This window comes from Anser anser (assembly GCF_964211835.1).
Source record: "Anser anser genome assembly, chromosome: 4".
Classification (NCBI taxonomy): Eukaryota; Metazoa; Chordata; class Aves; order Anseriformes; family Anatidae; genus Anser; species Anser anser.
In genome coordinates this window covers 14558167-14571453 of record NC_139724.1, presented here as the reverse complement: position 1 = coordinate 14571453, position 13287 = coordinate 14558167, and the positions used below count along the sequence as shown (strand labels likewise).

At 40.2% G+C, this 13287-nt stretch overlaps 2 protein-coding genes across 15 annotated transcripts in view; one reads left to right on the top strand and one right to left on the bottom strand.

The window, feature by feature from the left end:
• Positions 1-13287, bottom strand: part of LOC310899493 (uncharacterized protein) — a 407594-nt gene that overhangs the window by 4486 nt on the left and 389821 nt on the right. For all 12 annotated transcript variants that reach the window (XM_083835889.1, XM_083835891.1, XM_083835894.1 and 9 more), the window contains 2 exons: positions 13045-13122; positions 10821-11008 (listed from right to left, as the gene is read on the bottom strand). In XM_083835889.1, the coding sequence (XP_083692015.1) occupies positions 10821-11008; positions 13045-13122 (266 nt within the window). The remainder of the gene's footprint in view (positions 1-10820; positions 11009-13044; positions 13123-13287) is intronic.
• The window catches only part of TECRL (trans-2,3-enoyl-CoA reductase like), a 67800-nt gene continuing 55308 nt past the window's right edge, over positions 796-13287 (top strand). For 2 of the 3 annotated variants that reach the window (XM_083835880.1, XM_083835881.1), the window contains exon 1: positions 1736-7587. In XM_083835880.1, coding sequence (XP_083692006.1) covers positions 7354-7587 — 234 coding nt within the window. In that variant the 5' untranslated portion in view covers positions 1736-7353. Of the gene's footprint in view, positions 919-1735; positions 7588-13287 lie in introns of those variants that run through there. The other variant, XM_083835879.1, reaches the window with a different exon arrangement.

Below are 13287 nucleotides of genomic sequence, written 5' to 3'. Positions count from 1 at the left end.
AACCTTTCCATCCGAATGAATAAATCTTTGGAATTGCTTCGGCGTCAATGCAAACTGCATATTTGAACAACATTTTGTTTTCTTGAAACTACTCCAAGTAACTCCAACTTCACGTTGCACATAATGGTTTTACACAAAAGAAAGATGCATTTAATCTCAGTCATAAGAGCCTGGATTTGCCAGTGCTGTACTGCTGCCATTTGTGGGAAATGGCTTTGCATTATTGTATTTCTTTTCATCATCCTTACTTAGTGGCTGATCAGCTTCTGATAATGTGGTTACTTGATCTTACCCTGTGAAATTACAATCCGTTATCCAGTCAGGATGTGTTCTCTGAGGGGGGTTTAAAAAATGCTGTCAGTAATATACTCAGTTGAAATTAAGTGAGGACACGAAGTAAGCTTACACTGCTGCAAAGTACAGGGTATCAGCACCTGTCCTACATTAATCCACTCAGTCTTCTCTATTTAGTCCATGAAGTGGCACGATAGCTTGAAAATGCAACGAAATGCAGGGAAACTTGCTGTCTGTCCATGCTCTGAGGACTCTCATCAACGTAGGTGCTGCTTTGTTGCTTGCTTTGCTGCTGGGGTGCAGAGACTGGCAGGGAGCTCATCACACCACTGAGTTACAGAAGTCAAGCCAGTGGCTTTCCTTAAGGGAGCAACTGCACATTACAGTGCCCAAAGCCTGCTGTGAGACCCTGAAACGAAGTCAAACAGTTGGAAGTAAGTTTCTAACCTTTGATAACTGAGGTGCCTTTTTTTTTTAGGTAGGCTGACAATGGAGTAAGGGAACATCGCACCAGTATTAAGACCAATGTATAGAAACACTTGTTGCCATTGAAAGGGCAAAGGCTGCTTCAGGAGATGCTAAAGGCTGTGGTGTAATGCTGTAGGGAACATACTGCCGGTAAAGGTCAGTGCAATTTTACTCGTAAGTATTTATTGAGCAAGCTTGGGTGACATTTCTTTATCTCCCCAGACTGCTTTCTAATCTTTGTCTCGAAGAAACTATTAGGGCAAAGCATATTGTCAGCACAAAACTCAAAACATGTACAGTGCTGAGTCCCACATCTCTGACTGTCTGCTAAGTGCCAAGACCATACTTTGTTTTAAAAAAGCATCGTTGTTTTTAGACCATTAGAAGCCAAGTTCTCAAAACATTCCTGTTTGTTTCTAATTGCTACGCACTGACCCAAGTGAAAAAGAATAACAGAATGGATAAGTAAAAAAAAAACGATGGAGTATTTCACGGTCACATACTTCCAAATACCTAGTATTCTGGGGAAAAGACCCTGTCATGCCTCAAATAATGAATGAGTAACATCAGGAATATCAATATTTGCACTGATTTACTTGAATTACAAAAGAACTGAAAATCCTAAACTGCACAACTGTAGATGTTGATGTAGATGAATAGTTTCTTATTTATTGTCAATAACATTAAGAGATTGATCTAGCAGGTCACCTACAATAATTCCTTTGGGCCTCTTCATCACTTGGAGCATCTCCTTTGGCTTCTCCATTGCTGCAGCCCAACAGCTGTCTTTTACAACTTATACTGACTGCCATCAGATTTGAGCTCTGCATCACGCTCTGCATATTTTGGTAGAGAAGTAGGTGTGTGTTTGCGTGCGAGGGGCTGGGGGCGGAGGTTTCACTTTGTACTTCTTGCAGATAGGATTACCGTACCCGTCTGTTGGCTGTGCTTATTTCTCTCAGGTCTGTTGCGGATGTCTGTGGGGGATAAAATGAGTGCCGGGTTTGGATTTGATTTATATTGCGGATTTGCTAGTAGCTGATACCACACACATCAAAGTTTAAAGTCAGTTTTCAAAGCCAGAGTGGTAAAGCCAAGCCACTGGAGTGAGATTTTAAACAGGGAGCAAAACTCTGGTGCTGTGGTCATGAGTCGTAAAAAACTCCTCCTCCTGCTGGGCTGGGACAGCACTGGAGATCTCCAGGCCCTGCTGGCAAGCTGGTCCCTGGGCTCTCCCTTCCCACAGCCTCTGAAGGATGCACTGTGAGCTGTGTGGCTTTTGGTTGTGTGATGTTTATGTTGTGCTGCTCACAGGGTCAGAAAGGTTGGCATCATCTGCTGCAGAGCCCCGCCAGTTTAGCTGAAGGGGAGGAACGTGGGGGTGTATCACTTTTGCCCCTCCCTAGCAATAAATCTAAGGTCTGGTTCAGACTTTAGAATTATTTAAAATAGCCTTAGGATTATTTTGTGTTAAAGAGTCAGTGCTACTGTGCTTTTCTTTCCTGTCCATTTCTTATTTGCTAAGAGATTTAGCTTCAAAATAGAAAATTTAAGTACCAAGTGGTTGTAGCAGTACCACTGCAGAGCTTCTTCTAAGTGTCTTTGCATGTGTGTGTGCAGAATATTTTAAATTCAGTTTGGGGCTGCAAACGTAGGCACGTACAAGCAAAGAAGTCCCAGAGCTTCTTCGTGCAGGTTTTTCTTTTTTCTTCCCCACCCCCCAAGAATGCAGCCTTTAATTACATGAGAAAATGGCTCTTGGGAATAATGGTATCAAATTTCCTCTACAATACACTGCAATCTTAGATCTTTGTTTCTAACAGCCAGGCTTAAATGTGTAAATTCCTACTCTGCTTCAGAGGTGCATTCTAGTTGTTATTAATGTGATATGAGTAACAGAATCAAAGCGATGTTTAAAAGCATTATCTCCCAAAATAATTCAGTAAACCTATTCCTAAACTTGCAGCCAGATGAAGCCAGGAGCCAGACAAACAAATTATCGTTACTGTTTTTACAAATGTTTTTTCAAATGTTTTTTTCGCATCAGGTCCTTAAATCCCTCCTTGGACGGCTGAGCAAAAAGAGCCTGCACAACTACCTTCCTACCTGGCTCTGAGCACATCAAACTCGAGATGTGGAGCAGTTCTAATGAGATCAAGCACAGTACGAGGCCTATGGGCTGCACGGCTGCCAAATGAAGGTGGTGAGGCCATGGGGCACGATGTGGACCACCTGGACACAGCAGCTGGGATCTCCTTTAGAAGAGGTCTTGCTGCTTGTTTGCGACACAGTTGTTCTCAGCATCTCCTTCCCCAGCAAAAGGAGTGGCAGAATCTCTAAAAATGAGGAAATAAGGTGTGTATGTGTGACCCTGGGAATCTGCTTTAAGTGGCATGTACCTATAGTACCGAATACTTGGGTCTTTGGAGTCTGTGACTTGGGCACATTGCTTATTTCTTTGGCATCATGAAGCCAGTGGGAAGTGAATAACCTTGCTTCCACCAAGCATGCAGAGTGCACAAGATAACAAAGTGATGTGTGAGGGGCTGCTGACAAGCGCCTGGAGTGACAGAGATGGTCCTGTGCTGCTGACTTAACAGGCGACATTTTGCAGACCGAAAGGAGGTGATCAGTTCTCTGGGGAAGAAGGGGTACAAAACATGACCAAAGGTGAAAAGGTACTTTAGAGGCACCTTCAGAACCCATCTGAGATCTCATGAGATCCCTTTGTTCCAGGCTGTCTACAAAGGCACAGCTCAAGGGAGCATCACAAGAGAAGGAATATTGTCTGAGAAGGGGACAGCAGAGAAACAGCAGCTCCCTAACCACACAGGACAATCAGTGTCCTAAACAGAAACTAAATGCCAAGTCCTTGCCCCTGCCCAACACTTTGTGACCCATTTTGTCATGGCCTGCACAGCCTGACGCTTGTTTAAGATGCTGTATGAGAAGTATTGCAAAAAGCCAACTGCAGCTGTTGCTTGTGTTGTGAAAACATCAGCAGATCAGTAAACGAGAAATAATGGCCCTGCCGCATCTGGAAAAAAAAGTGCCTTTCAGAGGGATGGCTTAACAAAGTGCCTGCCCATCTGCAAAATGGCTCATGTCAGGCAACTGCCAAGTGAGGAGAGGAGGTAGAGCCACAGTATGAGAGTTACGCCCATCTGCGTGGCCCCTTGAAAATATCGGCCCCTTATATGGCAGGAAATTGTGCGCGAGTTGAAGCTGTCAGAGATGATATAATTCTTGCTGAGTGCTCTTTGACTCCTCTCAGAGTCCCAGAATGAAGCTGAGGTCAAGGAGTCAGGGTCTGTTGGCTACTAGCCCTACCAGAGCTTTCAGAAGCTGCTGTGCTAACAGCTCATACCTATGTAATGCTGATCAATAAATCTCACCATCGGGCTGATTGCTGGCCCCTCTGCGCTGGGACTCTCTGTCTCCAGCATTGGGGTCTGAGGCAAGGTACATCTACTGCACTGAAAGTGAAGATGTGCCTTCTGTCCAGTAATTAATGTTTCCCTTCTGTGTGCACTTATACATAGAACAGGCTGAGTTACTTCACATCAAGCCAGGAAAACCAAGCCCATTGATGACATGCAAGCAAGTGCAGTACTTGGCACATCGATGGCAAAATACCCACTGCTTTTATGCACCTCTCTTTTAGAGCTTAGGTTAGCGGTGGTAACTCTATCCCTGGTTATTTTTGGTAGAGTAGCTCTCAGACACCTTATATGCAAGTTTTATATTTGCCTTCAGTCAGTCCCCACCCCACTCACTGTGTACAGGAACGGTGCTACAGTCTAACCCTAGATCCATAATTTAAAACAATGAAGAAAGGGCCAGTTATCTTCAGGGAAACCCTACTAGTTACTGTTAGCTAAGGACTTGGCTCTCTAAAGATTCTTTTTAATCAAAATATTAAAATTGCATATCATTAGCTTATATTGGATTTTTTTTTTTTTTTTAGCATTTTCCTGGAGTTGATTCAGGTTCATGACATCTTCATTGGTCAGTAATAAAATTCTGACCATTTAAATGTCTGCAGGAAAACAAGTTTTTTTTTTTTTCCTCAGAAGAAGCAGCTCAGATGTTGTCATTTTAAATAACGTTATAAATATACCCACAGTAATGACTGCAACACCAATTCCTTATATGCACAGAAATTAGTCTTAATTATCGATATTGTTCTTTTTTGCTTTTCAATTGAAATAATTTTAGAGATATACTAATACCACAGAATCACAGAATCATCTAGGTTGGAAGAGACCTCCAATATTACAACTGACTGATTCATAGATTTTAAGGCTAAAAGGGGGTATTATATCAGTTTGTGTCATCACTTGTTCAGCAATTTATACCATTTCCTTATAGTAGTCGGTTGAAATAAGTGTATCTCACACTTCAGGACAATTTAGGACCTATGTGTTCTGTGATCTTACCTGTCTGTTTTTATTAAGGCCCTTACAGTCAGTCAATAATTTGTCATTCTCCACGCTCTGACCAATTTGTACCAAAATTTTTGCAAATTTGCTCTGCTTGCTATATCGGATCTATCAGGGCTGTGGTTCCTTTCACACCTTTCATCTAGACTCAGAGACAGGCATACTTCTTTGATCACAATATAATGTACAAGTCTAATGACAACGTTTTCTTTAGATGCTGATTTGTTTTCCATAATTGGCAAAACACTGATTTCAGTATAGCCAAAATTTCATCCTTATTGATACTGGCTAACTGGTATTATACTTCTGCATCGCCATAATCAGCGCTTTCCACTAACAGAGTCAACAAAGGCATTTCAAAGGCTGCGCAGCTGCATCAACAAGTAATAAGGCTTTTCTCAGACCTTAGCTACCCAAACGTTTGCCATGTCATATGGACATGTAGCATCTGAGTTATAAGTTGGGGCCAGCCTATTTAGTCAGAACAACTGGCTAAAGAATCATAAATAAATTAGACTACTGCTTGGTGTTGCAATGCCCAGTCCTGTCACCACTGAACTCAAGCCTGCTCATGAGTTCAGCCCTTGATAATTTGCTGTTTCTTTCTCATATGTCTTTTCCATATGGCTATATGTAGCACACAGATTTCATGTATGCAGGCGGATCCTCCAGCACTTAAGCACATTTATAAATTGCATGTAGTATGGATTATTCCTTGATGTAGTAACAACTACACTCATGCAAATGAAGGTAAGCATATGTGACAATTTTTCCAGGAGAGAAGCTTCAGCTGGGAAATGGCCTTCCCTGGGGAGGATCCCCTCACTCTCTTTTTTAATTTCTGCAAAAACTTACCAATTATTTTTTCAGTTATTTCAAAGGACTTCTTGTCATGTGCCGCTAGAAAAGACGTGGTGACCACTAAATTTTCTGCAATAGTAGAATCAAAGATAAGAGACTAGTTCTGATTCTACCCCCATCTCCCAGAGGGGGTGTAGTTGTGTAGTCCCCTTTATCTTGTTGAAGGTTTTTTCTCCACCTAATTAAAATTTCTTGGTGTCATGAACCTATACGATTTTTGTGATTGTAGTTTTCCTGAGGTTTTGCCATATAGAAATGTATTCATAACGTACTCTATGCTTGTCTGCAGAAATCTGTGGTGGCCTTCTAACACTGTAATCCTAGGCAGCTCAGGGAAATTTAGGGAGAATCGCAGGATGCAAAAGTGCTGCTATTTATCATTAAATCATATAAAAACCCCTAAAAGGAAAAATAAAGTTTAAACAAGACTTGGGAAAGCCCTTTCAGAGAATACATGTTGTTTTAATGAAATCCTTATTTATAACAATTAAGGCTATTTTTTTTTTCTGCAGACTTTCATTGTGAAAAGAACAAAAAAATAGAAAAATGATCAAAGCCCTGAATTAGTGTCTTTATGGTTATCATTTCCGTTACTTCAGCTGAGTTTCCCTGGTGGAGCTACGAGGAAACCTCTACACTATTCAGTAACAGCCAGTTCATGTACTAAATACAAACAGGTACAAAATGCTCTCAATATTTGCAGGCAACCCCAACGTTTTGCTGATCAGCTCCTTGCATTTTGTTATTTCAAGTGCTTGGGGCCTCCATGACAAAGAGGAAATATTTTCAGAATAGATGATTTCTGACAGTGCTTTACAGCTACATATTACGGGTGTGCATACACACACAATATATACATATATATATGTACACACATGCACATACCTATATATATGCCTATCTGTGGGCACTTTTGAACAGCTGTCTCAGTTGATAACAGTGCAATTTGCTGCATTCATTTCTGATTTCTCCGGGGCTCTGGAATTTCAGGGTCAGACTTCTCACATTAGGGAATAAATATAATGTGTTGTTTCAAATGATGGTTTAAATAAAAAGGAAAAAAAAAGCAGCAATACAGCACATCACAATAGTCGGTTAAATATAGACACGGATTACAGAGCCATTGTTTTCACTCCTGCTAAATAAGACAGTACTCTTAAAATGGAACGCCACTTGACCTTTCATGTCTCATCAGTCTGTGATTGTATTTAACTGATGCAGAGAGGAAACATTTTCCCCCTGGAACTGTCCCCTGTTGATATGACGGTCACTACTGCTGGGTCGCACAATGCTCAGAAGGCAGAAACTCGGTGCCCCCGAACACAAGAGGGATCCTGCAGCTCATGGAGGAACTCTGTCCATGTCCCACAATAACACACGCTCTTTTTTCAACTTTTCTCAGCTTGTGCTCTCTGCTGGCCATCTCAAATCACCACCAGTGCTCAAACATTCAAAAATTACTTACTTTGAAGTGGAAATCCTTGATGTGCAAAGCAAGAAGCAGATCTGCATTGTGGACAAGGTGAGTGTATTATTCCAGCATGCTGGGGATGTGCCTAGTACATGCAGTGCCACTTCAGGGATTCTGTTTTCTCTCTGCTGTGATCTTCTTCTGTAATGGAAACACTTTCATTCCTCCCTCTGGGAGATACTCAAAACTTCTGCTCAGTCACGATCCTTGTCTGTTTTCTTCTAGGATTTTTACAAATGAACCAACACTGATTTCTTTTAGACCAGACTGTGCTTTGGACTCAAAATATGTCCTTTGCATGTCTCTTAACGTCTTAACGCTTAAATTACACTGATGATTTCCGAGCATGATACTTAAATGTCTGCTTCAGAATAGATATTAGAATGTAATACATTTGCAAAGCTTAGCATTTCTGTAATGTTATGGGTTCTTGCTGTATTTTCTATTTTTAAACAAAGTGGCTTAGCTGAGTTTTTTTTTTTTTAAATGATGTGAATCATTAAAGATATAAACTACATTCAAATTGTCTAAGCAGAATGAGATGACTGTGTAGGAAAGAACTTTACAGCACAGTAAACAGCAGTTGAAAACATACCTCGTATTTACATTACAGTTTTGATTCATTGTCCCTCAGCAGAAGAGCTGGCCTCTCGCATACCATTGAAAATGGGAATCCTAAGCTGTTTACATTGTACGAATTTTCTGTAACACAGTAGAATTTTGAGACTTACTGTTTTGCAAAAAGAAAAAATCCCTTATTCTCACTGGCAACAGCTGGAACTGGTGGATAAGTTTTACTTTCAATATTTAATTCAATGGCTTTGAAACACTCAGGGTGGAATACTACCAGATTTCTAGTGCTCCGTCACTTAAAGGGTGTTTTTGCAATGTGTGCCTAGTTAAAGGCAAATGTCTGATTTGTTCATTCTTAAAAGGCCAACAATTTTTTGAGTTTTTTGAATTTAGCTAAAGGGGCAACATGTACAAAATGATCAAACAGCTCTGATGATTGTCAATACCAGTTCTAATGACAGCATCTGTATTATTTGATTTACTGAGTAATATTTATACAAATATTAAAAAGGGCTGTCTAAACACTGTACTGAATGAGGCTTCAATCCATGAAAAGAGTGAGCATTTTTCTTATCTTAAACTTTTGTATAGTCTCATTAAAAATATATATACTAACAGAAACAGAATTAGGCCAAGAGTGACATTTCAGGAATCCTTCCATTATGCATGGAAGATCTGCAGTCTGTTTTAATTTTTATTCAGAATTTTATGAGCCTGAGCATTTTCTGCACCTTTCCCAAACATAGACTCTGCCTCTGTAGTGGTGGCAAAAAGAGTTATGAGTGGTGATTGCAAATTACTCTCCAGATGGAGGTAAAATACACACAGAGGAGCAATAGCAACTGTAAGCTGAAAGTGTCTGCTCAGGAAGCTACGTTCAATTTACATGGCCATGGCCAGCCCTTCTGGGCATGGACCTAATTTATGGATGTATTTATTTATTTATTTAGGCACAGTACCCAAGGGATGGGTACAAATATAGTGTAAGGCAGAGATTTCCAAGACTGCCTAAAGAATTTGTATTTTGAATGCTGATTCACCTGGGTGTCTAAGTCCCTTAATTTGCTATAATAAACCCTTTCTAAGGCAACCCTGAAAGCAATGAAGTTGAGTTCCTTACTTCAGTGAATACTTGTTAGTACTGGTGAACCTCATTTCAGTTGATTATTAGAGCAATCAAGAGACCATTTCACTGGATTATGCATAATCTTCTGCCTAATTAAATACAACATTGATACAGACCCAACTTGACACTTCTAATGCCTCTTTTCTGTTTGTAAGATAATTATGATTAGCTTCATTTCTCAGGGTTGCATGTAATTAATTCTTCTCAGGATGTATAATAGGAGAGAATATGAGCCATATATTTTAAAATGTGTACATTTATGCTCTTATTGAATATTGTTAGTAGTTCAGAATATTATGATTTAGCAAATGTATTTGTAATATTCTCAGATCTGTCAGTCTCAGTCTGAAAGAAACAACTAAGTTAAGAAGACCCCTTTCTTTCTCCACCTAATGGAAACTCAGGCAGTGATTAGATGATTAATGAACTGATTAAATACCAGCCAATGCTTCCAGAGGTTTAGTTGCTACAAGACACTTGCATATTCATATGAATCCAGTTCAGAGTAGTAGAAACTCTGTAAAGTCTGCAAAGTGATGATACTTCTAACTGGTTTTGGTATTTAGAAAGAAAAGTTGTCTTGTGCTCAATGCAGTGTCAGGGATTTGGAAGAGGTGTGTTCAGCTGTGTGATCTCAAGCAATCAGTTGACATCAGAAGGCTTTGGATCAGGCATAAGTAACTGTGAATTAATTCTCCAGCTGTAAAATGAGAATAACATCATCTCCTTTGGCTTTCTTACCCACCTTACACTTTGGGGAAGGATCAGCCATGTAATATAATTGAGCTGAGTGGTTAGTCTAAAGTCCTGATTGTCTTGAAGACTGGCTTAAAGGCACAGAATAAATACATATTAGATTGGTTTTAAAGCGTGTAAGACACATTCACTTCATACTGCAGGCTTTTCCAGAGTCAGAAAAGCCAGAAAAAATATTGAAAGAAAGCAGTAGAAGAGGAAAGCCCAGATATTTTATCACATAGTCATCCCCTCCAGGAGCTGGGTCCTGAATACCTAATCCTGCAAAACCTGAAGTATTCACTGTCAATTCTTTCTGCACTTGTGTGCTTGTACATAAAATTATTTTTAAAACTAGCATTACTTTAATATTGTCAACCTGCTCTGGCAACTTGCTCTGCAATGGATGTAACATTATGCATATAGTTTGGTGCAGATGAGCTTTTCTGATGAGTTACTTAAAGAATTTAAATGAGAAACAAAAACAACATATTTTTCCCCAGATTTGCTCTTGGTACTGAAATGAATTCTGAGGTGAGATGTCATGGAGAAGAGGCTTCAAATTTTGGGGCTGTGGAGAGACGGGAGGAAACACAAACCTGTTTCAAATTTTTTTTTTCCCCAGTTATTCTTCAAAATGTACCCAAACTACTTCTGGCAGAGAGCAGGCACCGGCAGTGTGTAGACAGAAAGGGCTACCCTTGGGAGATGGAAAGAGGGCTCATGAAGATGTAGGAAAAGCTAATTTAAACCTGAGCTAACAGCCCCATCCATCTGTCCTTAAAAGTTAAATGCTCAGAGCAATTACCCTAGGACCAGACTCGTGAGCAAAAGGTATCTGCACACTTACGTGATCGCAGCAGTGGCACGGAAGGCACTGAGGTTTCAAGGGTGCACATGAGCAGCCTCCTGCACTGCACGCTGCCTGCGAAACAGCAGGAATCCAGGAGCATGGGTCCATTTCATTAACAGTCACAACTCTTCCTTCTGTCCCGCTCCTCAGGTAGCAGGCTTTCTCTTGATGAAATTCCCATCTGTCTGTAAAGAACAAGAGGGCGTGTATTTAGTGTTGATGAATATTTTTGTTTGAAATATTTTCAATGAAAACCAGTTTGCATAAGGATTCTGGCTCCCATTTTTACTTCCAAAAGGTTAAGAAAACAACAGAGCATGAAAAATTCATGAAGTCCTAAAAATGAAAGAAAATAATTCTTTTTGCTGTATTTTTAAACAAATAATCCACATTTTTCATCGCCAGCCACAACTTATGAAAGATACATAGCTACTCAAAAACTGTTTTACTTGTACATTATTCCAAGAGCCTGAAGTAGGTTAGTTTTAAGGTTATCGATGTGCAGTGATTTGATTTATAAATTCTGTTAAGGCAACTTGTAACTGTTTCTGTTATAGCATTCATTGGATAATATTTTTTTCTTCAAATTAACTTGTAGTAAAATGTATTTTCCTTCAAATGTAGGGCAATGTAATTAATTTTGCATGAGTTGCTTTTAAGGCAGAAAGTGTTGCACAATATTGTTTTACAGAATAAATCACCTTTGGGGAAACCAGCAGAGAAAGCTTTTTTCCCATCAAAAGTCTTGGAGCTCAGTAGTTTTGTGCTTCCCAATTTTGCCAACTAAGCTATAAGCGGAGGTGCAAACTCAGGTTTTGTCAGCTGCACGGTGGCACTCCTTTCCAAAAAAAAACTTCTTAAGGCCTACAGAAGAGAACTTGCTTCCTAAGATGTGTAGGAAAGAGTCTCTTGTCTTGGTGTACTGCAGAGATTGTAGGGTAGATTCTTTCTCCACTGTTCCTTGCACTGGTCCTCCATGCATCCTGTGCTTTCTCCCACTGGAATCTCCTCTCCGCCACCTCAGGTACTTCCATATTTGATTTCTTTATATATTTCAAGCACAACACTGTCACCTCTTGCAATTTTGCCACAACCCACTTTTATTCATTTATTTATTTTTTAAGTCACCATCTCTTGCAATCATGGAAATCCCAAAATACTTTATTTAGATTTTTAGATACCTTTCACCTCTCTATTCTGACTACTGGACACCTGGAAAACTGAAAGTAAATAAAAAGAACTCATGATTTACTTCTATTTTTTTCTGTTTCATGATTCATAAATTCACAACTCAGATGGCAGACTTTGGAAAGCTGAGTTACTGGTAGGAAATGCTTGTGGTTAACAGTATATACTACAGGAGCAAACTGTCTGTGAGCATAGACTTGCCATGCAATGTCTGCAGTAAAAGTGATGTGAGCATTATCATTTTTCTTAAATTAAAGGATCTCTGTGTAGGGTCTGTCCCTTTTTTACACATTTTTGTTGCACCCAGCGTAATACAAGCCTATGCATCAATCCATCCACTTATATACACAACTTCTTGCTGTCAAATATAACACAGTATATAGAAACACGGGATGGTTTGAGTTGGAAGGGACCTTAAAGATAATCTAGTACCAAACCCCCTGGCCTTGAACGCTTTCAGGGATGGGGCATCCACAGCTTCTCTGGGCAACCTGTTCCACTCTCACCACCTTAAGAGTAAACAATTTCTTCCCAATATCTAATCTAAACCTACCCTGTTCTAGTTTAAAGCCATTACCCCTTGTCCTATCACTGCACCCCCTGACAAAGAGTCCCTCCCCAGCTTTCCTGTAGGCCCCCTTTAGGCACTGGCAGGCCGCTGTAAGGTCTCCCCGGAGCCTTCTCTTCTCCAGGCTGAACAACCCTAACTCCCTCAGCCTGTCTTCATAGGAGAGATGCTCCAGCCCTCTGAGCATCCTCTTGGCTCTTCTGTGGACTCACCCCAACAGGTCCATGGCCTTGTGCTGAGTGCTGAACGCACGACTCATTTTGATTTCTTTGAAAAGGTTGTCTGTTTGTGCCTGAAGATGTTCACAATTTCTGTTTGTAAAGCACCTAAAATAATAGCACCCTTGTATCTGCACACTGCAGTTTAACAATAAAATGGAGTTTCTCTTGATTTACACTGGCATGACAACAAAATCAGATGCATGCAGCAATAATACCTTCAGTATCAGAAATCTCTTCTTCTCACCTGCAGGTTGCATCTCTGTCACAGAAAGTGGGCAGCCAAAAGAGCAGTCATCACCAGCTCTCTTTTGCATAGTCATATCTAGTAAATAAAAATAACTTCTCACATCATAACTTGGAGGCTATTCTTTACATACCACATTCATATAAGGGGAGCAAATGCAATTATGGAAGTATGCAATGCAACTCAGCAAAGAAACTCACTGCAGTACCAGGGCATTGCCTTTTACATCAGACTTTTCTCATT